Here is a 25,746-nt window from a genome sequence, read left to right as displayed (position 1 = left end):
CTCGCCTGGGTCCCGGGCCTGGCCGGCCGTTTGTCTGTCCGGGCCCGGCGGGGACCCGGGGGGGACAGGAGGGGGACAGGGAGGGAGAGGGAGGGCAGGGGGAGAAGAAAGAGGGTAGAGGGCAGGGGGAGAGAGGGCAGAGAGAGAGGGCAGGGGGAGAAGGGGCAGGGGGAGAGGGGAAAGGGGAGGGGGGAGAAGGGAAAGGGGGAGAGGGAAAAGGGGAGAGGGAAAAGGGGAGAGGGAAAAGGGGAGAGGGGGTGGGGGAGAGGGGGAAGAGGGAGCAGGAGGAGAAGGGGAGAGGTGGCAGGGGGAGAAGGGGCAGGGGTAGAGAGGACAGGGGTAGAGGGGGCAGGGGTAGAGGGGGCAGGGGAAGAGGGCAGAGGGAGGGGGCAGGGGGAGAGGAAAGGCAGAGGGCAGGCAGAATGAGGGCAGAGGGTATGGGGAGGGGGCAGGGGGAGAGGGAGTAGGGGGAGAAGGGGCAGGGGAGAGGGGACGGGGGAGAGAGGACAGGGGGAGAAGGGACAGGGGGAGTGGGGACAAGGGGAGAGGGGACGGGGGGGAGGGGGGAAGGGGGAGAGGGGGCAAGGGGAGAGGGGACAAGGGGAGGGGGACAAGGGGAGAGGGGGCAGGGGGAGAGGGGGCAGGGGGAGAGGGGGCGGGGGAGAAGGGGCAGGGGGAGAGGGGGCGGGGGGAGAAGGAAGAGGGTAGAGGGCAGGGGGAGAGGAGGCGGGGGAGAGGGGAAAGGGGGAAAGGGGAGAAGAGAAAGGTGGAGAGGGAAAAGGGGAGGGGGGCGGGGGGGAAGAAAGAAAGGGAACAGGGGGAGAAGGGGCAGGGGGAGAGAGGGCATGGGGAGAGGGGGAGGGGGAAAGGGAGGGCAGAGGGCAAGGGGAGGGGCCGGGGGAGAGGACAGAGTGCGAGGGGAGGGGGCAGGGCAAGGGAACACAGTGTAAGGGGACAGGCCAGAGGGCAAGGCTAAGGGGCGGAGGGAGGGAGGGAGAGGAGAAGGAGGGCAGCGGGAGCCGGGGGCTCCACTGGTCCGCGCAGACGGCCGTTTCCCGGGGCTCAGCAGGCGTCGGCCCCGGCTCGGTCCCCGGCCCCCGTCCCCCGGCCGCCCCCCCGGGCTCACCCAGGTAGCGGGTCCTTAGCCGGGCCGGGTCCTCCAGCCCCAGGGCCCGCTGCCGCACGTCCCACAGCAGCGGCGGCCCGCAGCAGCCCGCCCCGGACATGGCGGGGGGGGCGCCCACGGCCGCCCGGCCGCCCTCACACGGCGGGCGATCCCGATCCCGCTGTCCGTCGTCCCGGTGGCGGCGGCGGCGGCGGCGGGACGGGCCCGGGGCTCGCAGCCGCCCGGACGAGGCTCATAGCCGGGCCCGCCGCCTCAGGCCCCACCGCCCGTCGGCCCGCCCCTCGGCCCGAGGCTCCGCCCCCGCCCCGCCCCCTCTCGCGAGACCACAGCGCCCTCCACGGGGCGGGGCCCCTCCCCGGACGCGGGTCGGCCATCTTGGAAAAGGGCGGGGACGGTTGGGCGCCCCATTGGTCCGCTTCCCCAGCGGCCGCGGGCCCCGTCCAATCAGCGGCGGGGAGGCCGCCGGCCTGCGCGGAGGGATCTGAGGACGCCGAGGAGATCGCGTCATAATCCCTCCGCCGCCCGGACCGAGGCAGAGGGGGCGGGTTGAGGCTCCGCCTCATCCTCCTCCGCCGGCGGTGGCGGCGGGGAGGGGCGTGTTTGTGAGGGGCTGTGGTGAGCGGGGGTTCTCCGTCCGTCAGCCTGTCAGTCAGTCGGCCTGTCAGTCGGTCTGTCAGCCTGTCAGTCGGTCAGTCAGTCAGTCAGTCAGTGAGGGAGGCTTTTCCGTCGGCGGGGCCATGGCGGCGGCCGGCGCCCGAGGCCTCCGCGCCTCCTACCACCGCTTCCTCGACAAAGTGGAGCTGATGCTTCCGGAGAAGATGCGCCCCCTCTACAACCACCCCGCCGGTAAGGACAGGCGGACACCCCCCCCCACCCCCCCCACCCCATCCTCCCTCCCCCAACACCAGTCAATCAATCAATCAATCGTATTTATTGAGCGCCTACTGTGTGCAGAGCACTGGACGAAGCGCTTGGGAAGTCCAAGTTGGCAACGTATAGAGACAGTCATCATCATCATCAATCGTATTTATTGAGCGCCTGCTGTGTGCAGAGCACTGGACTAAGCGCTTGGGAATAATAATAATAATGTTGGTATCTGTTAAGCGCTTACTATGTGCAAAGCACTGTTCTAAGCGCTTGGGGGGATACAAAGTGATCAGGTTGTCCCACGTGGGGCTCACAGTCTTCATCCCCATTTGACAGACGAGGTAACTGAGGCTCAGAGAAGTTAAGTGACTTGCCCAAGGTCACACAGCAGACATGTGGCGGAGTCGGGATACGAACCCGTGACCTCTGACTCCAAAGCCCGGGCTCTTTCCACTGAGCCACGCTGCGTCCAAGTTGGCAACATATAGAGACAGTCATCATCATCGATCGTATTTATTGAGCGCCGACTGTGCGCAGAGCACTGGGCTAAGCGCTTGGGAAGTCCAAGTTGGCGACGTATAGAAACAGTCATCATCATCATCATCAATCGTATTTATTGAGCGCCCACTGTGTGCAGAGCACTGGACTAAGCGCTTGGGAAGTCCAAGTTGGCAACGTATAGAGACGGTCATCATCATCATCGATCGTATTTATTGAGCGCTGACTGTGTGCAGAGCACTGGACTAAGCGCTTGGGAAGTCCAAGTTGGCAACGTATAGAAACAGTCATCATCATCATCAATCGTATTTATTGAGCGCCGACTGTGTGCAGAGCACTGGGCTAAGCGCTTGGGAAGTCCAAGTTGGCAACGTAGAGAGACGGTCATCATCATCAGTCGTATTTATTGAGCGCCTACTGTGTGCAGAGCACTGGACTAAGCGCTTGGGAAGTCCAAGTTGGCAACGTATAGAGACGGTCATCATCATCATCAATCGTATTTATTGAGCGCCGACTGTGTGCAGAGCACTGGACTAAGCGCTTGGGAAGTCCAAGTCGGCAACATAGAGAGACGGGCCCTATCCAACAGCGGGCTCACGGTCTAGAAGGGGGAGACAGAGAACAAAACCATCATCATCATCATCATCAATCGTATTTATTGAGCGCTGACTGTGTGCAGAGCACTGGACTAAGCGCTTGGGAAGTACAAATTGGCAACATATAGAGACAGTCCCTACCCAACAGCGGGCTCACAGTCTAGAAGGGGGAGACGGACAACAAAACCAAACATACTAACAAAATAAAATAAATAGAATAGATATGTACGAGTAAGATAAATAAATAGAGTAATAAATATGTACAAACGTATATCCATATGTACAGGTCCTGTGGGGAAGGGAAGGAGGTAAGATGGGGGGGATGGAGAGGGGGACGAGGGGGAGAGGAAGGAAGGGGCTCAGCCTGGGAAGGCCTCCTGGAGGAGGCATATGCTGCCAATGCTTAGTACAGTCCTCTGCACACAGTAAGCGCTCAATAAATACGATGGAATGAATGAATGGTCCCCCAGCCCTCCATCCCCCTCCGTGACCCCTGCCCGGCGTAGAGGTCACGGCCCGGTCCGGCTCCGTCCCCGCTATTATCCTGCAGTGGGGACGTCTTGGTCGCACCCTTCGCGTCCCAAAAGCAGAGCTAGAGGTTATAATAATGATAATGGTGATGATGATAATGATAAGCGCTTAGTACAGTGCTCTGCACATAGTAAGCGCTCAATAAATACGATTGATGATAATGGTGGTATTTGTGAAGCGCTTACCATGTGCCAAGCACTGTTCTAAGCGCAGGGGGCGATACAAGGTCATCAGGTTGTCCTACGTGGGGCTCCCAGTCTTCATCCCCATTTTACAGAGGAGGGAACTGAGGCCTGGAGAAGTGAAGTGGTTTGCCCAGAGTCACACAGCTGACAAGTGGCGGAGCCGGGATTAGAACCTGTGACCTCTGACTCCCAAGCCCGGGCTCTTTCCATTGAGCCACGCCGCTTCAGGTTATCCCTGGAAGGGAGGTCGCCCCTTCCCCCTGCCCAAGTGGAGCTCAGCAAGACATTTCTGCACCGACCTCCCACTGTTGGGTAGGGACTGTCTCTATATGTTGCTAACTTGTACTTACCAAGCGCTTAGTACAGTGCTCTGCACACAGTAAGCGCTCAATAAATGCGATTGATTGATTGACCTCTGTCGGGGGGCTTATAGGACGCCCCGACAGGGCAGGGCTAGGTCAAGGAGAGGACCCTTAGAGGGCCCAAATGTTGGAGGATGGCACGGTCTTGTCTCTCCTTCAGGTAATGTTTGGTAATCATGATGGTTGGTCAGCGCTTACTATGTGCCAGGCACTATACTAAGCGCTGGGGTGGCTACAGAGAAGCAGCGTGGCTCAGTGGAAAGAGCCTGCGCTGGGAGTCAGAGGTCACAGGTTCTAATCCCGGCCCTGCCACTTGTCAGCTGGGTGACCTTGGGCAAGTCACTTCGCTTCTCTGCGCCGCAGTGACCTCATCTGTAAAATGGGGATGAAGGCTGTGAGCCACAAGTGGGACAACCTGATCACCCTGTATCTACCCCAGCGCTTAGCACGTGCTTGGCACATAGTAAGTGCTTAACAAATACCAACATCATTATTATTATTATTACAAGCAAATCGGTTTGGACACAGTCCCTGTCCCACGTGGGGCTCACAGACTCGATCCCCATTCTCCCCAAGAGGTCACTGAGGCCCAGAGGCTCGGCCAAGGTCACGCAGCTGAAAAGTGGCAGGGCCAGGATTAGAACCCACGACCTTCTGGTTTTCAGGCCTATGTTCTCTGCAATGCACTGGACTGCTTCTCTCTCTAGAGAGAGAGAGAGAGAGAGAGAGAGAGAGAGAGGTCATGTCCTCTGCTGAGAGCTTCATCCAGTGCTCTGCCATCAATCAGTGGTATTTATTAAACGTTCACTGCATACAGAACACTCGACAAAGGACCATTACAATAGGGTTGGTAGATAAGCGCTTAGTACAGTGCTCTGCACATAGTAAGCGCTCAATAAATACGATTGATGATGATATGTTCTGGACTGCAAGGAACAATAGACTGTACAAACCCTATTGTGCTCTCCCAAACGCTCAATCCAGCCGTCTCCGCAGCACAGGACTGTCAGCTCCTTGAGGGCAGGGATCATGTCCCCTAAAGCTACTATACTCCCCAAAGGGCTCCGTCCTGTGCTCTGCACGCAGAAGAGAAGCTCCTTGAGGGCAGGGCTCAATCTGTCGTATTGAACACTTACTGTGTGCAGAGCACTGTGCTAAGGGCTTGGGAGAGTACAGTATAACAGAGTTGGTAGATGCGATCCCTGCCCACAACAAACTTATGGTCTAGAGGGAAAGATGGTGTCAGTTACTCCACTGCTCTCCCATCATCATCATCAATCGTATTTATTGAGCGCTTACTGTGTGCAGAGCACTGTACTAAGCGCTTGGGAAGTACAAGTTGGCAACATATAGAGACAGTCCCTACCCAACAGTGGGCAAGCACTCAGTAATTAATTACTATTATTATGATGACATTTATTAAGAGCTTACTATGTGCAAAGCACTGTTCTAAGTGCTGGGGAGGTTACAAGGTGATCAGGTTGTCCCGTGGGGGGCTCACAGTCTTTTATCCCCATTTTACGGATGAGGTCACTGAGGCACAGAGAATAATAATAATAATGATGATGGATTTGTTGAGCGCTTACTATGTGCAAAGCACTGTTCTAAGCGCTGGGGAAGTTACAAGGTGATCAGGTTGTCCCGTGGGGGGCTCACAGTCTTTTATTCCCATTTTACAGATGAGGTCACTGAGGCACAGAGAATAATAATAATAATGATGATGGGATTTGTTGAGCGCTTACTATGTGCAAAGCACTGTTCCAAGCGCTGGGGAGGTTACAAGGTGATCAGGTTGTCCCTTGGGGGGGGCTCACGGTCTTTATCCCCGTTTTCCAGATGAGGTCACTGAGGCACAGAGAAGTTAAATGACTTGCCCAGAGTCACACAGCTGACAACTGAAGGAGCCGGGAGCACTTATTGAGTGCTTACTGTGTGCAAATCACCGTACTAAGCGCTTGGGAGAGCCCATTATAACATCAAACACACTCCCTGCCCACAGCAAGTTCACAGTCTAAGAGGGGGAGACAGACATTAATAGACATAAGTAAACAGATAAATAGATAAATTACAGATTTATCAGTACAGTGCTGTACAAAGGGCAGACTGTAAGCTCCTCTCTGAAGCGCTTAGTCCAGCGCTCTGCACACAGTAGATGCTCAGTCAATACTATTGATTGTTCTGGTTGGGAAATTCCACCGAACACAGGCCTTCTTAGTTTCTTCTCTGGCCCCAAATATCTGGTTGTCCTGTGGACTTTATTTTCCAGGCTGTTAATAAGCAACCCTCTCTAAAATACCCCATGCTTCTCCTCTGGGAGCAGGATTCTTATCCCTACTTGGAAGAAAAACTAATGGTTAGATGCAGGGGGGGAGGGGGAGGAGGAACCAGGAGGAGGAGAACCGCAGCTGCTTCTGCTGCTGCCAAAATAGACCTTCACCCTCCCTCCCCTCCACCCTATCAAAGAAAAAAAAAAGCAATTCACAAACAAAAAAATGTCTTTGACCCAGACAAGTGTTTTTATTTGCTCTCAGTGTGTTCTTACATATGGCTGCTCAATCCCCTCAGGATGTCCCGCGCTGAGCATCTACACACGTGTTAGCATGTAAGCCCTTTGGGGATCACATCTCTTCTTTATCTTCTTCCCAAGCACTTGGTACAGTACATGATATCATGTGAGCGCTCGATAAATCCCGCTACTACACTTTTTTTCAGCTCAGGAGCCAGCTAGGATTTTTATGACCTACCCTGCTCCTATTCACCCTGTGCAGTGAAGGTTTTTATCTTTTAATAGGCAATCTGCATTCCACTTTATAGATTACAATAGCCCTCCTGGTTTAGCTATTTTCTACAGAAATGGGCCCTTTTTCCTACTCTTCCCTTCATACATCAGGAAGACCAATCCCACCAAATTGGTTTCAGATACAGAAACCTGGAACAGTCCAGTAGAAGAACATAAAAGCCCTCATTTCCATTATTTTGCGGGCTCTAGAATGAAAACTACAAAGATTGATTTATTTATTTTTCCCAAACTCCTGTTTCTCAACCAGAAGACTTTGTAGACCAAGACTCTGCACACAGTAAGCGCTCAATAAATATGATTGATTGATTGGCAAAACAAGTCAAGTTCTCATCGTGGGCAGGGAATATGTCTGCCAGTTCTGTTGTATTGCACTCTCCCAAATGCTTAGTACAGTGCTGTGCACACAATAAGCATTCAAAAACCACCGATTGAGTAGAAGTTATTGAGGTGAGTTTACATGGGATAGTAGCAGGTACTCCATTCTCACATTATGCAGGGGTTAGATTCCTGAGAGACCCCTCATTAGAAAAATTCACATTATAGTCAGGGTTATTGCGTGCTGACTGTGTACAAAGCACTGTACTTAGCGCTTGGGAGAGTATGAGTCTAGAAGGGCAACAGGCATTAATATAAATAAATAATTGAATTTGTAGATATGCACGTAAGTGCTGTGGGGCTGAGAGTGGGATAGATAGCAAATGTGAGCTCCTTGTGGGCAGGGAATGTGTCTGTTTATTGTTGTATTGTACTCTCCCAAGTGCTTAGTACAGTGCTCAGCACCCAGTAGGTGCTCAATAAATGCGATTGAATGACTGAAATGCTTAAAATCACAGTCCTCAAGGCTCGATCAGTGCCACCCGTGTGCACACAATTACTTCTAACAAACACCGCATCGTGTTCTGTAGAGAAAATAAATGTTCCAATTCCCTAACAGCCTTCCACCCAAAAAGGCACAGTAAAAGCATACCTTTTGGAAGAGGAGTGGAGTTTATTTTAAAGCTGGCAACAGGAGAGTCAAAAGAGGCTAATTAGGTGTTTTGCATTTTTGTTGTAAAAAAAATGCATATTTGGTGAGAAACTGGAAACTCGGGTTTTATAGAAAGGTAACTTGGAAAAACTCCTTGGGAGTTTTAATGAGCCAATTCATTCATTGTGTGTGGCAATGATTCAAACATTTTAAGTAATGGGTACCCCGATAGAGGCATTTGAAAGCTGATGTTTTCCTAAAGTGCTTATCAGGGCACTGTGCCGAGTTCATCTGGCTCTTTACTAGTGTGGGCTTGCTGCTTAACATCCATTTGTCAATTCAATCACTCAGTAGTATTTATTGAGCTCCTATGTGCAGGGCACTGTACTAAACACTCTTCCCTAGCAGTCTTTTGCAGAGAAGAAAATCAATCATTCATTCAGTGGTGTATATATTGAGCACTTACTATGTGCCATGAGCTGCAACTGAATACTCTTCTCTGCAGTCTAAGTTCTTTCACTCACCAATGGATGAAATCATTGCTGAATTACACCACTCCCTAGGAGAGCTCATTGGCTCCCATGGCATCAGCTATACCCCTCTATGCGGATGATTCCCCAATCTGTGTCTTTAGCCCTGATTCTCTCCCTCTCTGCAGTCTCGCATCTCCTCCTGCCGTCAAGACATCTCTTTGTGGATGTCCCACCACCACTTCCAACTTAACTTGTCCAAAACAGAACTCCTTATCTACCCACCCAAACCTTGCCATCCCACTGACTTTCCCACCACTGTAGATGACACCACCGCCCTTCCTGTCTCCTAAGCCCATGAACTTGGAGTTATCCTAGATTCCTGTCTGTAATTCAACCCGTATGTTCAACCTATCACTACGTCCTGCCAGTTCAACGTTCACAACATCGCTAAAATCCGCCCTTTCCTCTCCATCCAAACTGCTCTTTATTCACCACCAACCGCACAGCATTTATGTATGGATCTGTAATTTATTTGTTTATATTAATGTCTACCCCCACCCCCCAGATTGTAAGCTCGTTGTGGGCAGGGAATGTGTCGGTTATTGTTTTGTACTCTCCCAAGTACTTAGTACAATGCTAAGTAAATATGATTGATTGACTGAAGGGAGAATAGTTTTTAAGTCTAGTGATTTCTTTTGTAAGTAAATATGATTGATTGAAGAGAGAATAGTTTTTAAGTCTAGTGACTCCAGGTACTGTATATCTTTGTTTATTGGATTTTTCAATTCATTTAGTATGAATTCTGTAGCAACTATTTTTATATTTTGCATAGGTAAAATTGAGGATATTAGAACTGTGATAGTAGTAATAGTATTAAGTGCTCTTACTGGGGCCAAAACACCGTACGTACTAAGCGCCGAGACCGAATGGGTGAGAATTAGGCCAGGGCTCACAAAGGGGACTGGCAACGGCCCCATGAGGACAGAAATAAAACAGTGGAGACAGAAATCAGCACAAAAGGTGGGAAGATGCAGGATAAAATACTGCGGTGAAGTGAGGAGTTGGGAATTCGGCACTGCGGTCGTGGCCAAAGCAGGCCGTGATGATCGGAGCAGAGACGCCAAGTAGAGAATCGAATGATGCCAGAGGTCTCACTTTTAACCCGCTGACCCCGATCATCCAGGTCACCAGAGAAGCCTCGTTGGCACCAATCTTCCGTGGGGCAATCATGCCCTGAGATTTCTTTCGCCTAATCTAGGATGGTCAGGAGGCTTTTCTAGGTTTCCCAACTGGGGCTTTTCACCATACCCGATTTGGCTTTTGAAACAGTACGACTTATCCAGATACCTCCACCCGATGCTTGTTTCAATGTTGAGCTTTTTTCTTATCTTTTTTTGGAAGGAGGGTGGTGTAAGTTTAACCAGTAAGAATGAACTTCTGCTTCAAAACTCCAAGTTGGGAAACAGCTTTTATTCTACCAGTGCTTAAAGCGATTCCCTCATTACGAGGACCCCTGGCAGACTGAAAAAGTTGATATTCTTCCAGCTAGGAAGTCACCAGGTCCTGGGACAATCAGGTTTCTTGTTTGAAACAATGCCTGTTGTCTCCCCTTTGCAGTGTGAGAGAGGGGAGTGGACTTGGCTTGTTTAAACCATCACCACTGCTGTAAATCAAGTCTGTGTCTCATTGGCCACGGGCTATCCTTTTCCCTCCCCCACACCCTGATTTCCATGTAAATAAGCAATTTATGTTGGTCCCTTGGCTAGAAAGACAGCAGTGCCACTTGGCTAGCTGCCTCCAAGGCCCTACTTTGGGAGCCAACATTCACCTCCGTAGGGAAGCAGCCTAGAAAATGTCCTCATGGTATTTTTTTTGGGGGGGTAGGGGGTGAGGGTACTGTCTTTTGAAGTGATTCAACCCTGTTCCCCGGGCAGTCCAGCCACCAGAATTTATGGTGTGTTCCAGAGATGTTTGCCAGCTAGTTGGACTGGTACATATTTGGGCAAAGGGCTGGTAAAAATCAGCCAGTCCATCGGTGGTATTTATGGGTCATGTCCTATGTGCAGAGCACTGGACTAAACGCTTGGGAAAGGACAAGAACAGCAGAGTTGGGAGCCCCGCCTACAATGAATTTACAGTCCAGAGGGGGAAAATGTGGTATCGTTAATTGGACAATGGGCTTTCTTTTTCATTCTCCTCTTCTTAGTCCTGTTTCCAGATCACTCTTGTTTTTGTGCTTCTTTTAATTTCCATAAATTTTGATCATCATCATCATCATCAATCGTATTTATTGAGCACTTACTGTGTGCAGAGCACTGTACTAAGCGCTTGGGAAGTACAAGTTGGCAACATATACAGTCCCTACCCAACAGTGGACTCACAGTCTAAAAGGGGGAGACAGAGAACAAAACCAAACATACTAACAAAATAAAATAAATAGAATAGATATGTACAAGTAAAATAAATAAATAAATAGTGTAACAAATATGTACAAACATATATACATATATACAGGTGCAGTGGGGAAGGGAAGGAGGTAGGATGGGGGGATGGAGAGGGGGACGAGGGGGAGAGGAAGGAAGGGGCTCAGTCTGGGAAGGCCTCCTGGAGCAGGTGAAGACCTTCTCTCCCACCCCTAATCCCAAGGAACAGCCAATTCATTCAATCGTATTTATTGAGCGCTTACTGTATGCAGAGCACTGTACTAAGCGCTTAATGATAGCATTTATTAAGCACTTACTATGTGTAAAGCACTGTTCTAAGTGCTGGGTAGGTTACAAGGTGATCAGGTTGTCCCACAGGGCCTCACAGTCTTAATCTCCATTTTCCAGATGAGGTAACTGAGGCACAGAGAAGTTAAGTGACTTGCCCAAAGTAACACAGCTGAAAATTGGCAGAGTCAGGATTTGAACCCATGACCTCTGACTCCGAAGCCCGGGCTCTTTCTACTGAGCCATGCTGAAGCACCTCATTGTCATTGCTTGGGAAATTGGGTGTTTTTTTTTTTCCCTTGGGGGAGGTTTAGGGAGGCTTCCCTTTTTGCCTGCTACCAGGACCTGGTATTTTCTGAGGGGCATTTCCTTGGAGTCAGCCAAAAAGACATTTCATCCACAAATGTCAAATGATTCAAATAGGCATAGCTTATAAATTAAATGTTTTAAGGGCTACCACTTACTTTGTTATAGTAATGAAAATTTGAGTTGTTTTCAAATTTGTAATTGACCCCAAGTACTCAGTTTAAGCAAACGGCAATTTTAAGAGGGTATCTCGGAATTTTGCAGTAGAAACAAGTGTAGGATGGGGTTTGAAGTACAAGTATTCTGGTTTCCTTTATCTTTTCATAAACAAAACTCCACTATTCAAGAGCGTGTTTCAGATTTCACACAAACCGAAGAAATCCCTTGGCGTTTATTCCAAACCTAGAGCTTGGTCGGCCCTCCCGAAAAGACCACGCGGTTGTAGTCCCAGAGATGGCCGTGGTCTTGATTTTGATGCTTTTTTGTAGCTTGTGAGGAATCTGGAGATTAAAAAAAAAACCGGAAGATCGAAAAGATCACCCAGGTCAATCGGTGCATCCACGGTATCATCAATTCATCGTGATTATTGAGGGCTTACTGTTGTGCAGAGCGCTTGGGAGATAGGGCCTTTAGGGTCACTGATCTCTTGGACACCTGCCTGCCATTCCCAAACCCCTGTCTTCCCCCTTCCCCATGCCCTCCTTCCCTTTGGCGATGTCCTCCAAGTTGACCGGTAGGAATGAAAAGTTGGCCACCATGAGTGGAGGGTGGGGGTAGCATCAGTGGGTGCATAAATATAGACCTGAGGGGTCACGGGGAAGGTGAGCAGCACTGAAGCCTTGTTGTGATCATCCCACGCCTCAGGAAGTGGTGTAGAGAAGGCCAAGGCTGGCGACGGGGAGGGGCCCAGGGCCTGTTGCTAGGGGACAGGCCTACTTCCAACGCGGTGTTTTTATTTCTAGAATAATAATAATGGCATTTATTAAGCGCTTACTACGTGCAAAGCACTGTTCTAAGCACTGGGGAGGTTACAAGGTAATCAGGTTGTCCCACGGGGGGGCTCACAGTCTTAATCTTCTAAGTCTAAGTTTTTAGACTGTGAGCCCACTGTTAGGTAGGGACTGTCTCTATATGTTGCCAACTTGTACTTCCCAAGCGCTTAGTACTAGTGCTTTGCACACAGTAAGCGCTCAATAAATACCATTGATTGATTGATGGATTGATGAATCCCCATTTTACAGATGAGGCAACTGAGGCCCAGAGAAGTGAGGTGACTTGCCCAAAGTCACACAGCTGACAATTGGCGGAGCCGGGATTTGAACCCATGACCTCTGACCACGCCGCTTCTCCAGAAAAATGCCGTGTTCTGGCGCTTTTGTCAGGAAGCTTTGTGAAGTGGAATAATAATAATAATGATGGCATTTATTAAGCGCTTACTATGTGCAAAGCACTGTTCTAAGTGGAAGTGTCCTTGCAGTCGACTGCCCGCCCCCCCTCTTTTTTTTGGTAGGGTATTTAAGTCCTCAGTCTGTAACAAGCACTGTAGTAAGCGCTGGTGTAGTTAGAAGATCATCAGGTTGGATATGGTCCCTGTCCCACATGGGACTCAGTCTTACTCCCCATTTTACAGATGAGGTAGCTGAGGCATGGAGAAGTGAAGTGACTTGTCCAAGGTCACACGGCCGACAAGTGGCAGAATCAGCCATGGAACCCAGGTCCTTCTGACTCCAAGGACTGTGTTCCTTACACTTAGAACGCGCTGCTTTGGAATTGGTTGGGTTGTGCCTTCCCTTTTTATCAATCAATCAATCAATCGTATTTATTGAGCGCTTACTGTGTGCGGAGCACTGTACTAAGCGCTTGGGAAGTATAAGTTGGCAACATATAGAGACAATCCCTACCCAACAGAGGGCTCACAGTCTAGAAGGGGGAGACAGAGAACAAAACCAAACATGTTAACAAATTAAAATAAATAGAATAGATATGTACAAGTAAAATAATAAATAAATAGAGTAATAAATACGTACAAACATATATACATGTTTTTAGGGTGTGGGGTAAGGAAGGAGGAGGCTTCCAAGCCTTCCTGGTTTGGGGCATTTCTGGAACAGATGAGCAGCCTGCGAGCCCACATCACCCCCCTTCCCAGGTTTTCCCCTCAGTGGAAAGAGCCCGGGCTTCGGAGTCAGAGGTCATGGGTTCAAATCCCAGCTCCGCCAGTTGTCAGCTGTGTGACTCTGGGCAAGTCACTTCACTTCTCTGGGCTTCAGTTACCTCATCTGTAAAATGGGGATTAAGACTGTGATCCCCCCGTGGGACAACCCGACCACCTTGTAACCTCCCCAGTGCTTAGAACAGTGCTTTGCACATAGTAAGTGCTTAATAAATGCCATCCCCCTCGTCCCCCTCCCCATCCCCCCATCTTACCTCCTTCCCTTCCCCACAGCACCTGTATATATGTATATATGTTTGTACATATTTATTACTCTATTTATTTATTTATTTATTTTATTTGTACATATCTATTCTATTTATTTTATTTTGTTAGTATGTTTGGTTTTGTTCTCTGTCTCCCCCTTTTAGACTGTGAGCCCACTGTTGGGTAGGGACTGTCTCTATATGTTGCCAATTTGTACTTCCCAAGCGCTTAGTACAGTGCTCTGCACATAGTAAGCGCTCAGTAAATACGATTGATGATGATGATCATTATTATCATTATTATTCCCCCAACGGTGAGGTGAGGGTGGGGAGGAAGACTCTGAAACTACACACCCCCTTCTAGACTGTGAGCCCACTGTTGGGTAGAGACTGTCTCTATATGTTGCCAACTTGTACTTCCCAAGCGCTTAGTACAGTGCTCTGCACACAGTAAGCGCTCAATAAATACGATTGATTGATTGATTGGCGGAGCCCCTGAGAGTGCGAGTCCCTCATTCAGGGTGACCCCATTTTGATTTGAGCAGGCAGGTAGGCTCCCAGCAAAAATTGGGGTATCCCCTAAGAATTTGAAGGCAAGACCTTTACACTCCTCAGGTCCCTCAGATGTGCTACCTTTCTGAAATATGCAAGGTGCTTCGCACAAAGTAAATGCTCAATAAATACGATTGATTTAAGTGGGATGAGCCATTTCCTTTAGAGACTTCAGGTTGAACTCTTAAATGATTTACAGATCACCAGTTTGGCTCTGTATTTATCCAGAGACCGGTATGGGATCGTAAGACCCGAATAAAAGTTCTTGGGCTTGTGGAGGAGCAGACGCAATTTATTTATACCTGTACTCTCCCAAGCGCTTAGTAGAGTGCTCTGCACCCATTAAGCGCTCAATAAATACCATCGATTGATTTAATCTTCCCTTTCGTAGAAGTATGAAAAGCTGGTGAATGGTGCTTCTTTACAGTAGGTGAAAGCTTTTGTGATCGCTAGAGTCCAAGTTGTATAACAATAATAATAATAATAATAACTTGTGGTATTTGTTAATAATAATAATGTCATTTTATTAAGCCCTTACTATGTGCAAAGCACTGTTCTAAGCTCTGGGGAGGTTACAAGGTGATCAGGTTGTCCCCACAGGAGGCTCACAGTCTTAATCCTCTTGTTAAGTGCTTACTTTGTGCCAAGCACTGTACTAAGGGATGGGGTAGATACAAGGTAATCGGGTTCCACAAAGGGCTTATTGTCCTAGTAGGAGGGAAAAGTCATCTTGAATCCCCGTTTTGCAGATGAGAGAACTGAGGCCCAGAGAAGTACAATAACTTGCCCAAGGTCATACAGTGGGTATGTGGCAGAGCCAGGATTAGAACCCAGGTTCTCTGATTCCCAGGTTCGGGCTCTTTCCACTGGACCACGCTGCAGGGAATCGAGGTGCCGTTGTTGCTCATTGGACACTTCTGTAACTTTAAAAAAAAAAGTTTTTATTCGTATTTTTAATAGCGTGGTTTAAGTACATTAAGTACACACTTACTGCGATGTCACATTTCAGGCCAACGAGATCTGTCAAGAACTTAAATGGTTGCCACATTATCCATCCCTCGAGGGCTTAAAGTGGTGTGGCTTGTGAAGTTGTATGAGCTGCTTGGGAAACCTGAGGTGCAACCTGTATATATGTATATATGTTTGTACATATTTATTACTCTATTTATTCTACTTGTACATATCTATTCTATTTATTTTATTTTGTTAGTATGTTTGGTTTTGTTCTCTGTCTCCCCGTTTTAGACTGTGAGCCCACTGTTGGGTAGGGCCTGTCTCTATATGTTGCCAATTTGTACTTCCCAAGCGCTTAGTACAGTGCTCTGCACATAGTAAGCGCTCAATAAATACGATTGATGATGATGCAACTTCTTCAGAAAGCCACGCCACCCCCATCACCCGTGGCAGAAATTAAAATAATATTCTGCAATCTCCAAAGTCAGCTTTGAGGCTAAATGTATCGGCCATTCCCAGCCAAGCTGAAATTAAATCTAGGGCAAAAAATGAAAACTAACTTTGGTACGCTTTCGTATACCCAAGAACTCTGCATTTTGCCTTTTCCGATCAGTGGTATGTATTGAGCGTCTACTGTGTGCAGAGCACTGTACTAAGCCCTAAGTAATCCCTCCCTTCAAGCAGCGTATAGTCATGAGGAAATTCCAAGGTTTTGTTCAGAAGAAGCAAGCGGGTGAAATCGTAGCACATTTTCAGCCGACCAGGTGGCTTTTGATGTAATCGCGCGTGACTTTTTCCTGTTGGCAAGCTGAGACTGCACAGTGGGGAGGGATCAGGGTTTCAGGTTGAAGTTCCTTGAGTGTTTCTTCCTCCCAGCACCCTGCTGGATCCCAAATGACCTTTTATTGTGTTTACATAAAGTTGAGCTTTCAAGCCTTATAACTGTCAAGTTGCAAAAAGCCACCCAAGCCCGGCCTAGAGGAAGGAGCCCAGTCCTGGGAGTCAGAAGACCTGGGTTCCAATCCCGGCCCTGCCACCTGTGCTGTGTGACCTTGGACCAGTCACTTCGCTTTCATTCATTCAGTCATATTTATTGAGCGCTTACTGTGTGCAGAAGTCACTTTTTCAGTCATTCAGTCATTTATTGAGCACTTACTGTGTGCAGAGCACTGTACTGAGCACTTGGAAAGTACAGTTCAGCAAAGAGAGACAGTCCGTGCCCACAACAGGCTCACAGTCTAGAAGGGGGGAGACAGACATGAAAACAAGTAAACAGGCATTAATGGCATCAGTATGACTAAACAGAATTAAATATATTTATACTCATCAGAACAGGTAAAACAGTCAACAAGTAAAACAGTTCCCTGTACCTCAGTTCCCTTATCTGTAAAATAGGGATTAAGACTGTGAGCCCCCCCTTTTAGACTGTGAGCCCACTGTTGGGTAGGGACTGTCTCTATATGTTTCCAACTTGTACTTCCCAAGCGCTTAATACAGTGCTCTGCACACAGTAAGCGCTCAATAAATACGATTGATTGATTGATTGAGCCCCAGGTGGGACAGGGACTGTATCCAATCTGATTAGCTTGTATCTACCTTAACGCTTAGTACAGTGCCTGGCACATATTAGGCACCTAACAAATACCGCAATTGTAAAAAAATGGACAAAGTTAGAATTAGCTTTTACTTTGGTCTGTTAGTAAAAAAGGATGCATGCAGTGTGTTGGGCCTAGTGAATGAGTACTACCAAGTGGTCCCTAACATATTGTAACTGCTGTATTTTTTTCTTCTCAGGTCCCAAAACTGTTTTTTTCTGGGCACCAATAATGAAATGGGTAAGTTGGACTTTGGACAGAAATGTAATTAGAACACAGACCTGAAGAGCTAGAGCTTTTTTAAAATTCTATATTAACAGGTGACTAGAAAGTGCTTTTCTTTCACGAGCTCTAAATAGATTACAAATGTGCTCATTAAGCTTCAAAGTCACCTTGCTCCCCAGGAGTTAGTCCCATTACCCGATGATTGATGTTTTTCACTCCAGGTTTCAGAGAACTGTGACTTTGGGGCGAGGCACTTCTGAAAGCTGGGAGTGGAGCCAGGATTTGAACCCTGAGCCAGTTTGTCTCCGGCCTTTCTTGAGGCTTCCCAACTGATGTGCCCAGAGGTATACCGAACCAGTCAATCAATCCGGGAAGAACCACTTATGCTCACGAATTCCTCTGGGCCCATCAAGCGTCTTTCTGTGCTGTCCATTCTGCATTGGAAGAGGCCCCATTTTGGGATATTCCGCCGTTTTTGACTTGACCTCCTTGACAACCCATGATTTCCAGTAGATCACGCTCACCCATCAGGCTCGATGAAATAACAGGACAATGATTTCTTTACTTCAAGCCATTAGAAATAAACCATTAGGCTGGCCGGACCAAAAAATGAAAATCCCAATAGGGTAGATTTTCCCTTTTTAACCAAAAAATCGTGAGAATTGGGGCAAGTGAAAGTCAGAGACGATCAGCCCTTTTTCAAAGGTGGTGTCTGTTCTGCAGCTTTCACGTGCCCCCTCGTTGCAGAAAATTCAGAAAGTTTCTGTGTGGCTGCTTCAGTGTCATTCAGAAAAGGGTAGTGATGGTGCTATTTGCGGAAGGGGCAGCCCTGGCTGCTTATCAGTAGAAACTATAGGAAATGGCGGGGTGGGGGAGGGCGCGCACATGCTTTTTTTTTTTTAATGGCATTTATTAAGTGCTTACTATGTGCAAAGCACTGTTCTAAGCGCTGGGGAAGTTACAAGATGATCAGGTTTTCCCTCATGGGGCTCACAGTCTTAATCCCCATTTTACAGATGAGGGAACTGAGGCCCAGAGAAGTTAAGTGACTTGCCCAAAGTCACACAGCTGACAAGTGGCGGAGCCGGAGTTTGAACCTATGACCTCTTACTCCAAAGCCCGGGCTCTTTCCACTGAGCCACACGCTTAGATGGGAGGGGTGTGCCCAGTGTTCATTTGTCCTTTTCGTGTTTCATTCTGACTGTCTTGAAACTTTTTGCTTCAAGCCAAATTTGATCCGTGTGTCCTTTTTATTATTTTTTTATGGTACTGCTGAAGCACATACTGTGTGCCAGGCACTGTACTAAGTGCTGGGGTAGATATAATAATAGTATTTGTTATGCACTTACTATGTGCCAAGCACTGTTCTAAACACTTGGGGTAGAGACAAGGTAATACATTCATTCCATCGTATTTATTGAGCGCTTACTGTGTGCAGAGCACTATACTAAGCGCTTGGAAAGTACAACTTGGCAACATGTAGAGACGGTCCCTACACAGCAACGGGTTCACAGTCTAGAAGGGGGAGGCAGACAACAAAACATGTAGACAGGTGTCAAAATCGTCAGTACAAATAGAATTATAATCAGGTTGCCCATGTGGGGCTCACAGTCTCAATCCCCATTTTACAGATGAGGTAACTGAGGCACAGAGAAGTTACGTGAATTACCCAAAGTCACACAGCAGACAAGTGGCGGAGCCGGGATCAGAATCCACGACCTCTGACTCCCAAGACCGGGCTCTTTCCACTAATCCAAGCTGTTTCTCATATAAGATAATCAGGTCGGACACGTCCACGTCCCACATGGACTCACGGTCTAAGTCGGAGGGAGGAGGATTGAATCCCCATTTTACAGATGAGGAAACTGAGGAGCAGTGACTTGCCCAAAGTCACAAGTGGCAGAGCCAAAGATTAGAACCCAGGCCCTCTGACTCCTGGGCCCAGGCTCTTGCCATAGGCCACGCTGCTCCCCTTTGAATTGTAGCTTGATTCGTTCAGTTAAGTCTTGTATCCTGACAGATTGTCCCTTGTTGGTTGTTTCCGTGTCCTTTTTAGAACAGGCATCTTACACGCCTGTTGCCATGGGTACTTTACTTACCTTGGACTGAAGCAGTCTTCTAGGGTAACCGGTGAAAGCAGTCTGCCCAAATGTTAATATTGCAGGGCCCTTCCCGGAAGATCAGGTTGGCTTCCAACTTGGCAGTTGGTCCCAATCGATCATATCAATCCGCGGCATTTATTGAGCACTTGAGAAGCCGCATGGCTCAGTGGAAAGAGCGCGGGCTTTGGAGTCAGGTCATGGGTTCAAATCCCAGCTCAGCCAATTGTCAGCTGTGTGACTCTGGGCAAGTCACTTCACTTCTCTGGGCCTCAGTTACCTCATCTGTAAAATGGGGATTAAGACTGTGAGCCCCCCGTGGGACAACCTAATCACCTTGTAACCTCCCCAGTGCTTAGAACGGTGCTTTACACATAGTAAGCGCTTAATAAATGCCATCATTATCATTATTATTATAGCAAGCGCTTAATAAATGCCATTATTATTATTATTATTATTACTATGCGCAGAGCACTGTACTAAGCACCTGGGAGAGTCCATTGCAACAGAATTAGCAGACACGTGCCCTGCCCATAATGAGACCTGGTGCTGAAGCCAACAGTGTGGGTTTTTGGCTCAGTCGGTGAATTGGCTTCTTTTCCTTCCTTCCTTCTTTTCCTTCCTTCCTTCTTTTCCTTCCTTCCTTCTGTTCCTTCCTTCTGTTCCTTCCTTCTTTTCCTTCCTTCCTTTCTTTCCCCTTACTATGTGTCAGGCACTGTACTAAGCTCAAGGGTAATAATAATAATAATGATGGCATTTGTTAAGCGCTTACTATGCGCAGAGCACTGTTCTAAGCGCTGGGGAGGAATACAAGGTGATCAAGTTGTCCCACGTGGGGCTCACAGTCTTAATCCCCATTTTCCAAATGAGGGAACTGAGGCTCAGAGACGTGAAGTGACTTGCCCAAGGTCACACAGCAGACACGTGGTGGAATCGGGATTCGAACCCATGAGCTCTGACTCCAAAGCCCGGACTCTTTCCACTGAGCCACGCTGCTTCTCTGATACGATATGAGCTAATCCGGTTGGACACAATCCCCGTCCAACTTGGGGGTCACACTCAATCCCCATTTTCCAGATGAGGTAACTGAGGCCCAGAGAAGCGAAGTGACTTGCCCAGGGTCACACAGCAGACAAGTGACGGAGCCGGGTTTAGGATCCAAATCCTTCTGACTCCCAGGCTCGGACAGTATATTTGAACGATTGTGGCGCTGTCGTGAATCCATAAATGCTAGGCCGACTACCAGCGCGCTTGCCTGCCTGAAAGTCCTTAACACACGGCTATTTTAAGCCCGGGTGGGACTTGTACATAACCTTCTGATGACAGCATAGCCATGGAAATACTTTCCTTTCTCTTTGCAGCGGACGTCTCAAGTTTGTTTACAGCGCGATACCCTACTGTCCTCCCCCGCCCCGCACAACCCAGCCAGACAGTACGAGTCATTTTTCTCCGATAACTCAATAGCGACCAAAACACGGGTAATGTGTCTGTCGACTCTAGATCTACCTATCCCTCCTCTATCTGCCCCCCTCTAGACTGTGAGCTCGTTGTGGGCAGGTAATGTGTCTGTTGTTATAGCGTACTCTCCCAAGTGCTTTGCACACAGTAAGCATGCAATAAATACGATTAATAATAATGATTCTGTCATTGTTCCCTCCCAAGCGCTTAGTACAGTGCTCGCCACACACTAAGTGCTTAGAAAATGTGATTTATTAATGTGGTTGTGAGGTTCCTACCTCCCGAACCACCAGAACCTCGGATTTTTGCCTTCCCAGGAAGAGTCCCGATCCGTTCATTCCCCCCCGCCTTTTCCCACTAGACTGTTCCAGGAATCTGAGAGGGGACTGTCGGAATTCCAGGGATATCAAACTGCACTTGCAGGGCTTCCAACAGCTGGATCTGCCGTGACAGAAGTCTGTCCGATTCTAGCCCGGCCTCCTCCATCGCAGAGAGCAACTGTTCTTTGTCTCTAACCTCAGTGTCCTTCGCTCTTGCCGTCTCGCCTTCTTTTCCCCCCCCTTTTAGACTGTGAGCCCACTGTTGGGTAGGGACTGTCTCTATGTGATGCCAATTTGTACTTCCCAAGTGCTTAGTACAGTGCTCTGCACATAGTAAGCGCTCAATAAATACGATTGATTGATTGATTGATTGATTGATTTTCCACCTCTCTCTCCTCTCCCTTTCCTCTCCTAGACAGAACCAAGGCAGTAGGCCTGAAACAGTGGGTCGGTGATTAGGGATCGAGGCATCTCAGAGTCAAGAGCCCGCAGAGTTACACGTTCTTCACATCCCTCCGGCTCAGTGTGAATCTGTTTTTCTTCCAGCTTTTCCCTTTGAAAGCCAGCAGAAGGTGTATGGAAATACTTAAATGTTCACATCCATATCCCCAATTTCAGTAGTAATAATAATAATAATGATGATGGTATTTGTTAAGCACTTACTATGTGCCACACACTGTTCTAAGAGCTGGGGTAGATACAAGGTAATCAAGTTGTCTCACGTGGGGCTCACAGTCTTAATCCCCACTTAATAGATGAGGTAACTGAGTCACAGAGAAGTTAAATGACTTGTCCAAAGTCACACAGCTAAGTTGCAGAGCCAGGATTAGAACCCACGACCTCTGACTCCCAAGCCCGTGTTCTGTCCACTAAGCCACGCTGCTTCCCATTAATAATTGGATGGGAATAATTATTCCCAGTAACAATCTGGGGTATTTGTTCAAATCCCAGCTCCACCACTTGTCAGCTATGTGACTTTGGGCAAGTCACTTAACTTCTCTGTGCCTCAGTTCCCTCATCTGTAAAATGGGGATGAAGACTGTGAGCCTCACATGGGACAACCTGATCACCTTGTAACCTCCAGCGTTTTGAACAGTGCTTTGCACATAGTAAGCGCTTAATAAATGCCATTACTGTTATTATTATTACTTTTATTGGCTTCTTCTGAGCAAGGAGTGACACCGCTAAATAAATTCTGTGGTGGCTTCTTCTGCTAATGAATTGAATGACCCGCTCACATTCCTGATGGCCATTGGTGTTGGTTTGTGTCTCCTAGGGGTTGGTGGGAGCTGGATTAGCTGACATGGCCAGACCTGCCGAAAAACTCAGCACAGCCCAGTCTGCCGTTTTAATGGCTACAGGTGAATTCCTCACTGTTCGACTTGCCTGTTTCATTGTATTTTAACTGAGTTGACATTCTGCTTCAATTTGATAGCCACTCTGGCTACATCGTGAAGATTCCTCTGACTCAGAGTCTCTTCTCTCTCATACCTTGCTTCATTTTTCTAGGTTTTTGTTTGGGGGAGGGGGGCGGGGAGGGATCTTTTCTTATCTAAGAACTAATTTTTTTATCCAATTGGGAGAAAAATCCTGTATTAAAGACTCCGTTTTTATTTATCGCTACCTACTTTTTGTATATTTCTCGCTCCATCATCCAGCCTCGGAATTGCAAAATACTTGGATGCTTGTTAAACTCATCCATTTTTATGCTTTTCTAACTTGTGATTTTCCCATCCAACAGGGTTCATTTGGTCAAGATACTCTCTCGTCATTATTCCTAAAAACTGGAGTCTGTTTGCGGTTAATTTCTTCGTCGGTGCTGCAGGAGCCTCTCAGCTCTTCCGTATATGGAAGTATGTTGGCTAATATAATAATAGTAGTAATAATAATTTGTGCTTTGAAAATGTGTCCAGGTTTGGGGCAATAGGTTTCGGTGTAGAACACCCCCATGGTTATGTAAGCGAGATAAATAGAAAAGTCTTTGGTGGTATTAATGTGGCAAAGGAAGAGAACTCAAATGGCTGAAAAACTCAAGGAGCACCCAAATCAGTTACAACGTTAGCAGGATCTCAAAACCGGGGAAAACTTTCACCATTCTTGGGAACAGTTCCCCCAACATACTTTCTGACTTATTAAAGGCTATCACGGCAGAGCAGGAGTGTCACTTTCAGTGAATTGCACTTGATAAAGTTAATAATGATAATAACAATAATTGTGGGATTTGTTAAGCCTTACTATGTGCCAAGCACTGTACTAAGCGCGGGGGTAAATACTAATCAGGTCCCACAGGGGCTAATCCCAGGAGTTGTGACTTGCCCAAGGTCACACAGCAGGGAGGTGGTGGAGCTGGGATTAGACCCTAGGCCTGTGCTCTTTCCATTAGGCTGCACTGCTTCCCAAGGTGACAGAAGAGCAGTCAAACAGTGATCCAGTGTGATCCAACCCAAACCTGTTGGTTGCTTGTGATCCCATATTCCCTTTCAGCCACTTCTGGCCACCCAGTCCCCTGAGCTCCCAGCTCCAGAGCTTCAGCCCCTTTCCCAGAGACTATTTTTATGTCCAGCCTTGGAGCCGGTCTAAAAATAGGGCTAGGAGTAGCCCAGACTTCCCCACCCAAAACTAAAGGGGTGCTACTGAGGAAAGATGGGGTGGTGGGGGTGCCCAGAGAAGAGAAACAGGGTGAGGAAAATTAAAAACCAGGAAAGTGAGGAAAGCGGAAATCAGCCAGATGGCACCTGAAAGTCAAAAATTCCAGGACAAAACACCAACAGAATGACCCATGAGGAAAAACTGTGTCCATCCTGCGGAAACAGACAATAGCTCAGTAAATTGACTGGGGGAAAAACGAGCACATGACTATGAAAAAGAGAATCCCAAGAGAGAAGTGGTAGTAGAGATTAAGTACAATTTCTCAAAAAAGACTAAAAATGTAGTCACGGGACTAAAAAGCATAAAAGCTAAATACATGCCCCAAGAAATCATTTCTAGGGACAATTAGTAACTGAGCAGTTATCATTTTGAAAAATGAGAAAGATGGTTAAAGAATCTATTATAGCTTTCACCTTGAAAAAGGTGAAGTCTGTTGACATCAGATTCGCCAGAGGGGTAGAAGGAAATAACCTTATAAAAATCTAGGTGGTGAGGGAGAAAGCAAGAAATTAAACATCCTTCCACTAACCAGGTCAGAGAGAACAGGTAATTTCACTGGTCAGGAATAAACTGTTTTGAGGGCCACTACTGTTAGCTAGCCAAATTGCTAAACTATCAGTCGGTGGTATTTATTGAGCTTACTGTGTGCAGAGCGCTGAACTAAACGGTTGGGAGAGTACAATACAAAAGAAGTGTTAAACATGCTCCCTGCCTACTGTGAGCTCACAGTCTAGAAGGGGAGACAGACAGGGCAAGCGGGTCTGACATGCAGAAATGGTTTGTGGTGGTGTGCAGGCAATGGAGTAACACCACCGGTTTGATGTGTAGGTGTACAGTGAGCACAGAGCCTTTCTAGAGCCTTTACTCGGGCGCTCCACAGTTTTAAACTTGTCGGAGTTCCCGGACTTGGCTTCTCCCATCCCTCTTGCCCAAATTACGCAGCAAGACTCGATCGTCTCCGCTTGCTCCGGCTCGATTCTCGTCCCAGTGCAAATCAGTGACGGGGTCGGAAAGCTCTGAATGCCACCCACCTGGCTGCAAAGAAGGCATTCTTCTCCAAAGATCCGAGGTGTGCTTATCTTCTGTTGATGGCCGAGCCTAAATCAGGTTGTTCTTCAATTTCCCGAGGTCCCGTTAGATGATAAGTGCTACTTAGATTCATAAGGGCTGTGCCCAGAACTGTCTGGAATATATTAAAGAGCCAGCCTGGGTTCAGGGAATTCAGCTGCTCACAACCTTCAAGTAGATAGTAAGGATCTTATTCGGTGGAAATCCGGTCATCTACAATGCCTTGATTTCATAGTCGATTAGAACTCGAGTAATGCCCATCCTTAACATAACCTCTAACAAACCTTAGGGTTCAGTGCATTTCTCCTCAGTTTATTACACAAATTATCTTTCCAATAAAATCTACCTGTAGATTTATTGCCCTTTCCTCCTGCCCGCTTCTCGTCCCTCTCACGAGTTTTTCAGAACTTTGTGTGTTCTCTTTTGGATTTCAGGTACCAGCAGGAACTAAAATCCAAGGAAAGTCAGTAAAGAGCCCTCGGTTTGCCGAACAACTCCACCAGTGGACGTAACCCCCGGAGGAACCTCGATTGACTAAGAATCGTCGTCTTTGGCTCTTCCGAAGAGAATGCTAATAATATTAACACCCTGAGAGGAAGTGTGTCTGTAACTAGCTATCATGCAGAGTCTCAATGAACTGATAAATAAAACAACCTTTTAGTAATGGTTCATGCAGATCCTTTGGCTTGTGTAAAGAATGGAAAATTCTCGGTCAACTCTGAAGAGGCTTATCTCTTTTCCAGCATGGCCGAAACTCACGGAAGACCGCCCAGTAAGAGAGGAATTCTTTGGATTTGCGAATCCTACGGGAAGCAACTCTCAGATATTCAGAATAATGGGGGGAGAGAGTTGACATGAAACCCCCCCTCAAAGCACACGCAGTCAACCATGTAAGTTAGACACCAATTTGTTGTATTTATGAACATTTCCATTAAGCTTCTGGCAGGACTGTGTATAGTTAAAGTACCCAGGAAGAAATATGCGTG

General features: G+C 47.7%; 1 protein-coding gene across 1 annotated transcript; it reads left to right on the top strand.

The window, feature by feature from the left end:
* The first annotated feature begins 1,673 nt into the window (after window positions 1-1,673).
* Window positions 1,674-25,431, top strand: MPC2 (mitochondrial pyruvate carrier 2). The gene is made up of 5 exons (XM_038757799.1): window positions 1,674-1,972; window positions 17,141-17,181; window positions 22,320-22,404; window positions 22,785-22,896; window positions 25,195-25,431. Exons 1-5 carry the CDS (start codon window positions 1,864-1,866, stop codon window positions 25,229-25,231), a joined length of 384 nt encoding a protein of 127 aa, XP_038613727.1. The 5' UTR covers window positions 1,674-1,863; the 3' UTR covers window positions 25,232-25,431.
* The last annotated feature ends 315 nt before the right edge of the window (window positions 25,432-25,746 follow it).

Source organism: Tachyglossus aculeatus, chromosome 16 (assembly GCF_015852505.1).
Source record: "Tachyglossus aculeatus isolate mTacAcu1 chromosome 16, mTacAcu1.pri, whole genome shotgun sequence".
In the NCBI taxonomy this organism is placed as follows: domain Eukaryota; kingdom Metazoa; phylum Chordata; class Mammalia; order Monotremata; family Tachyglossidae; genus Tachyglossus; species Tachyglossus aculeatus.
Note: the sequence above shows the minus strand (reverse complement) of the source record. Positions and strands in the feature narration are given on the sequence as shown.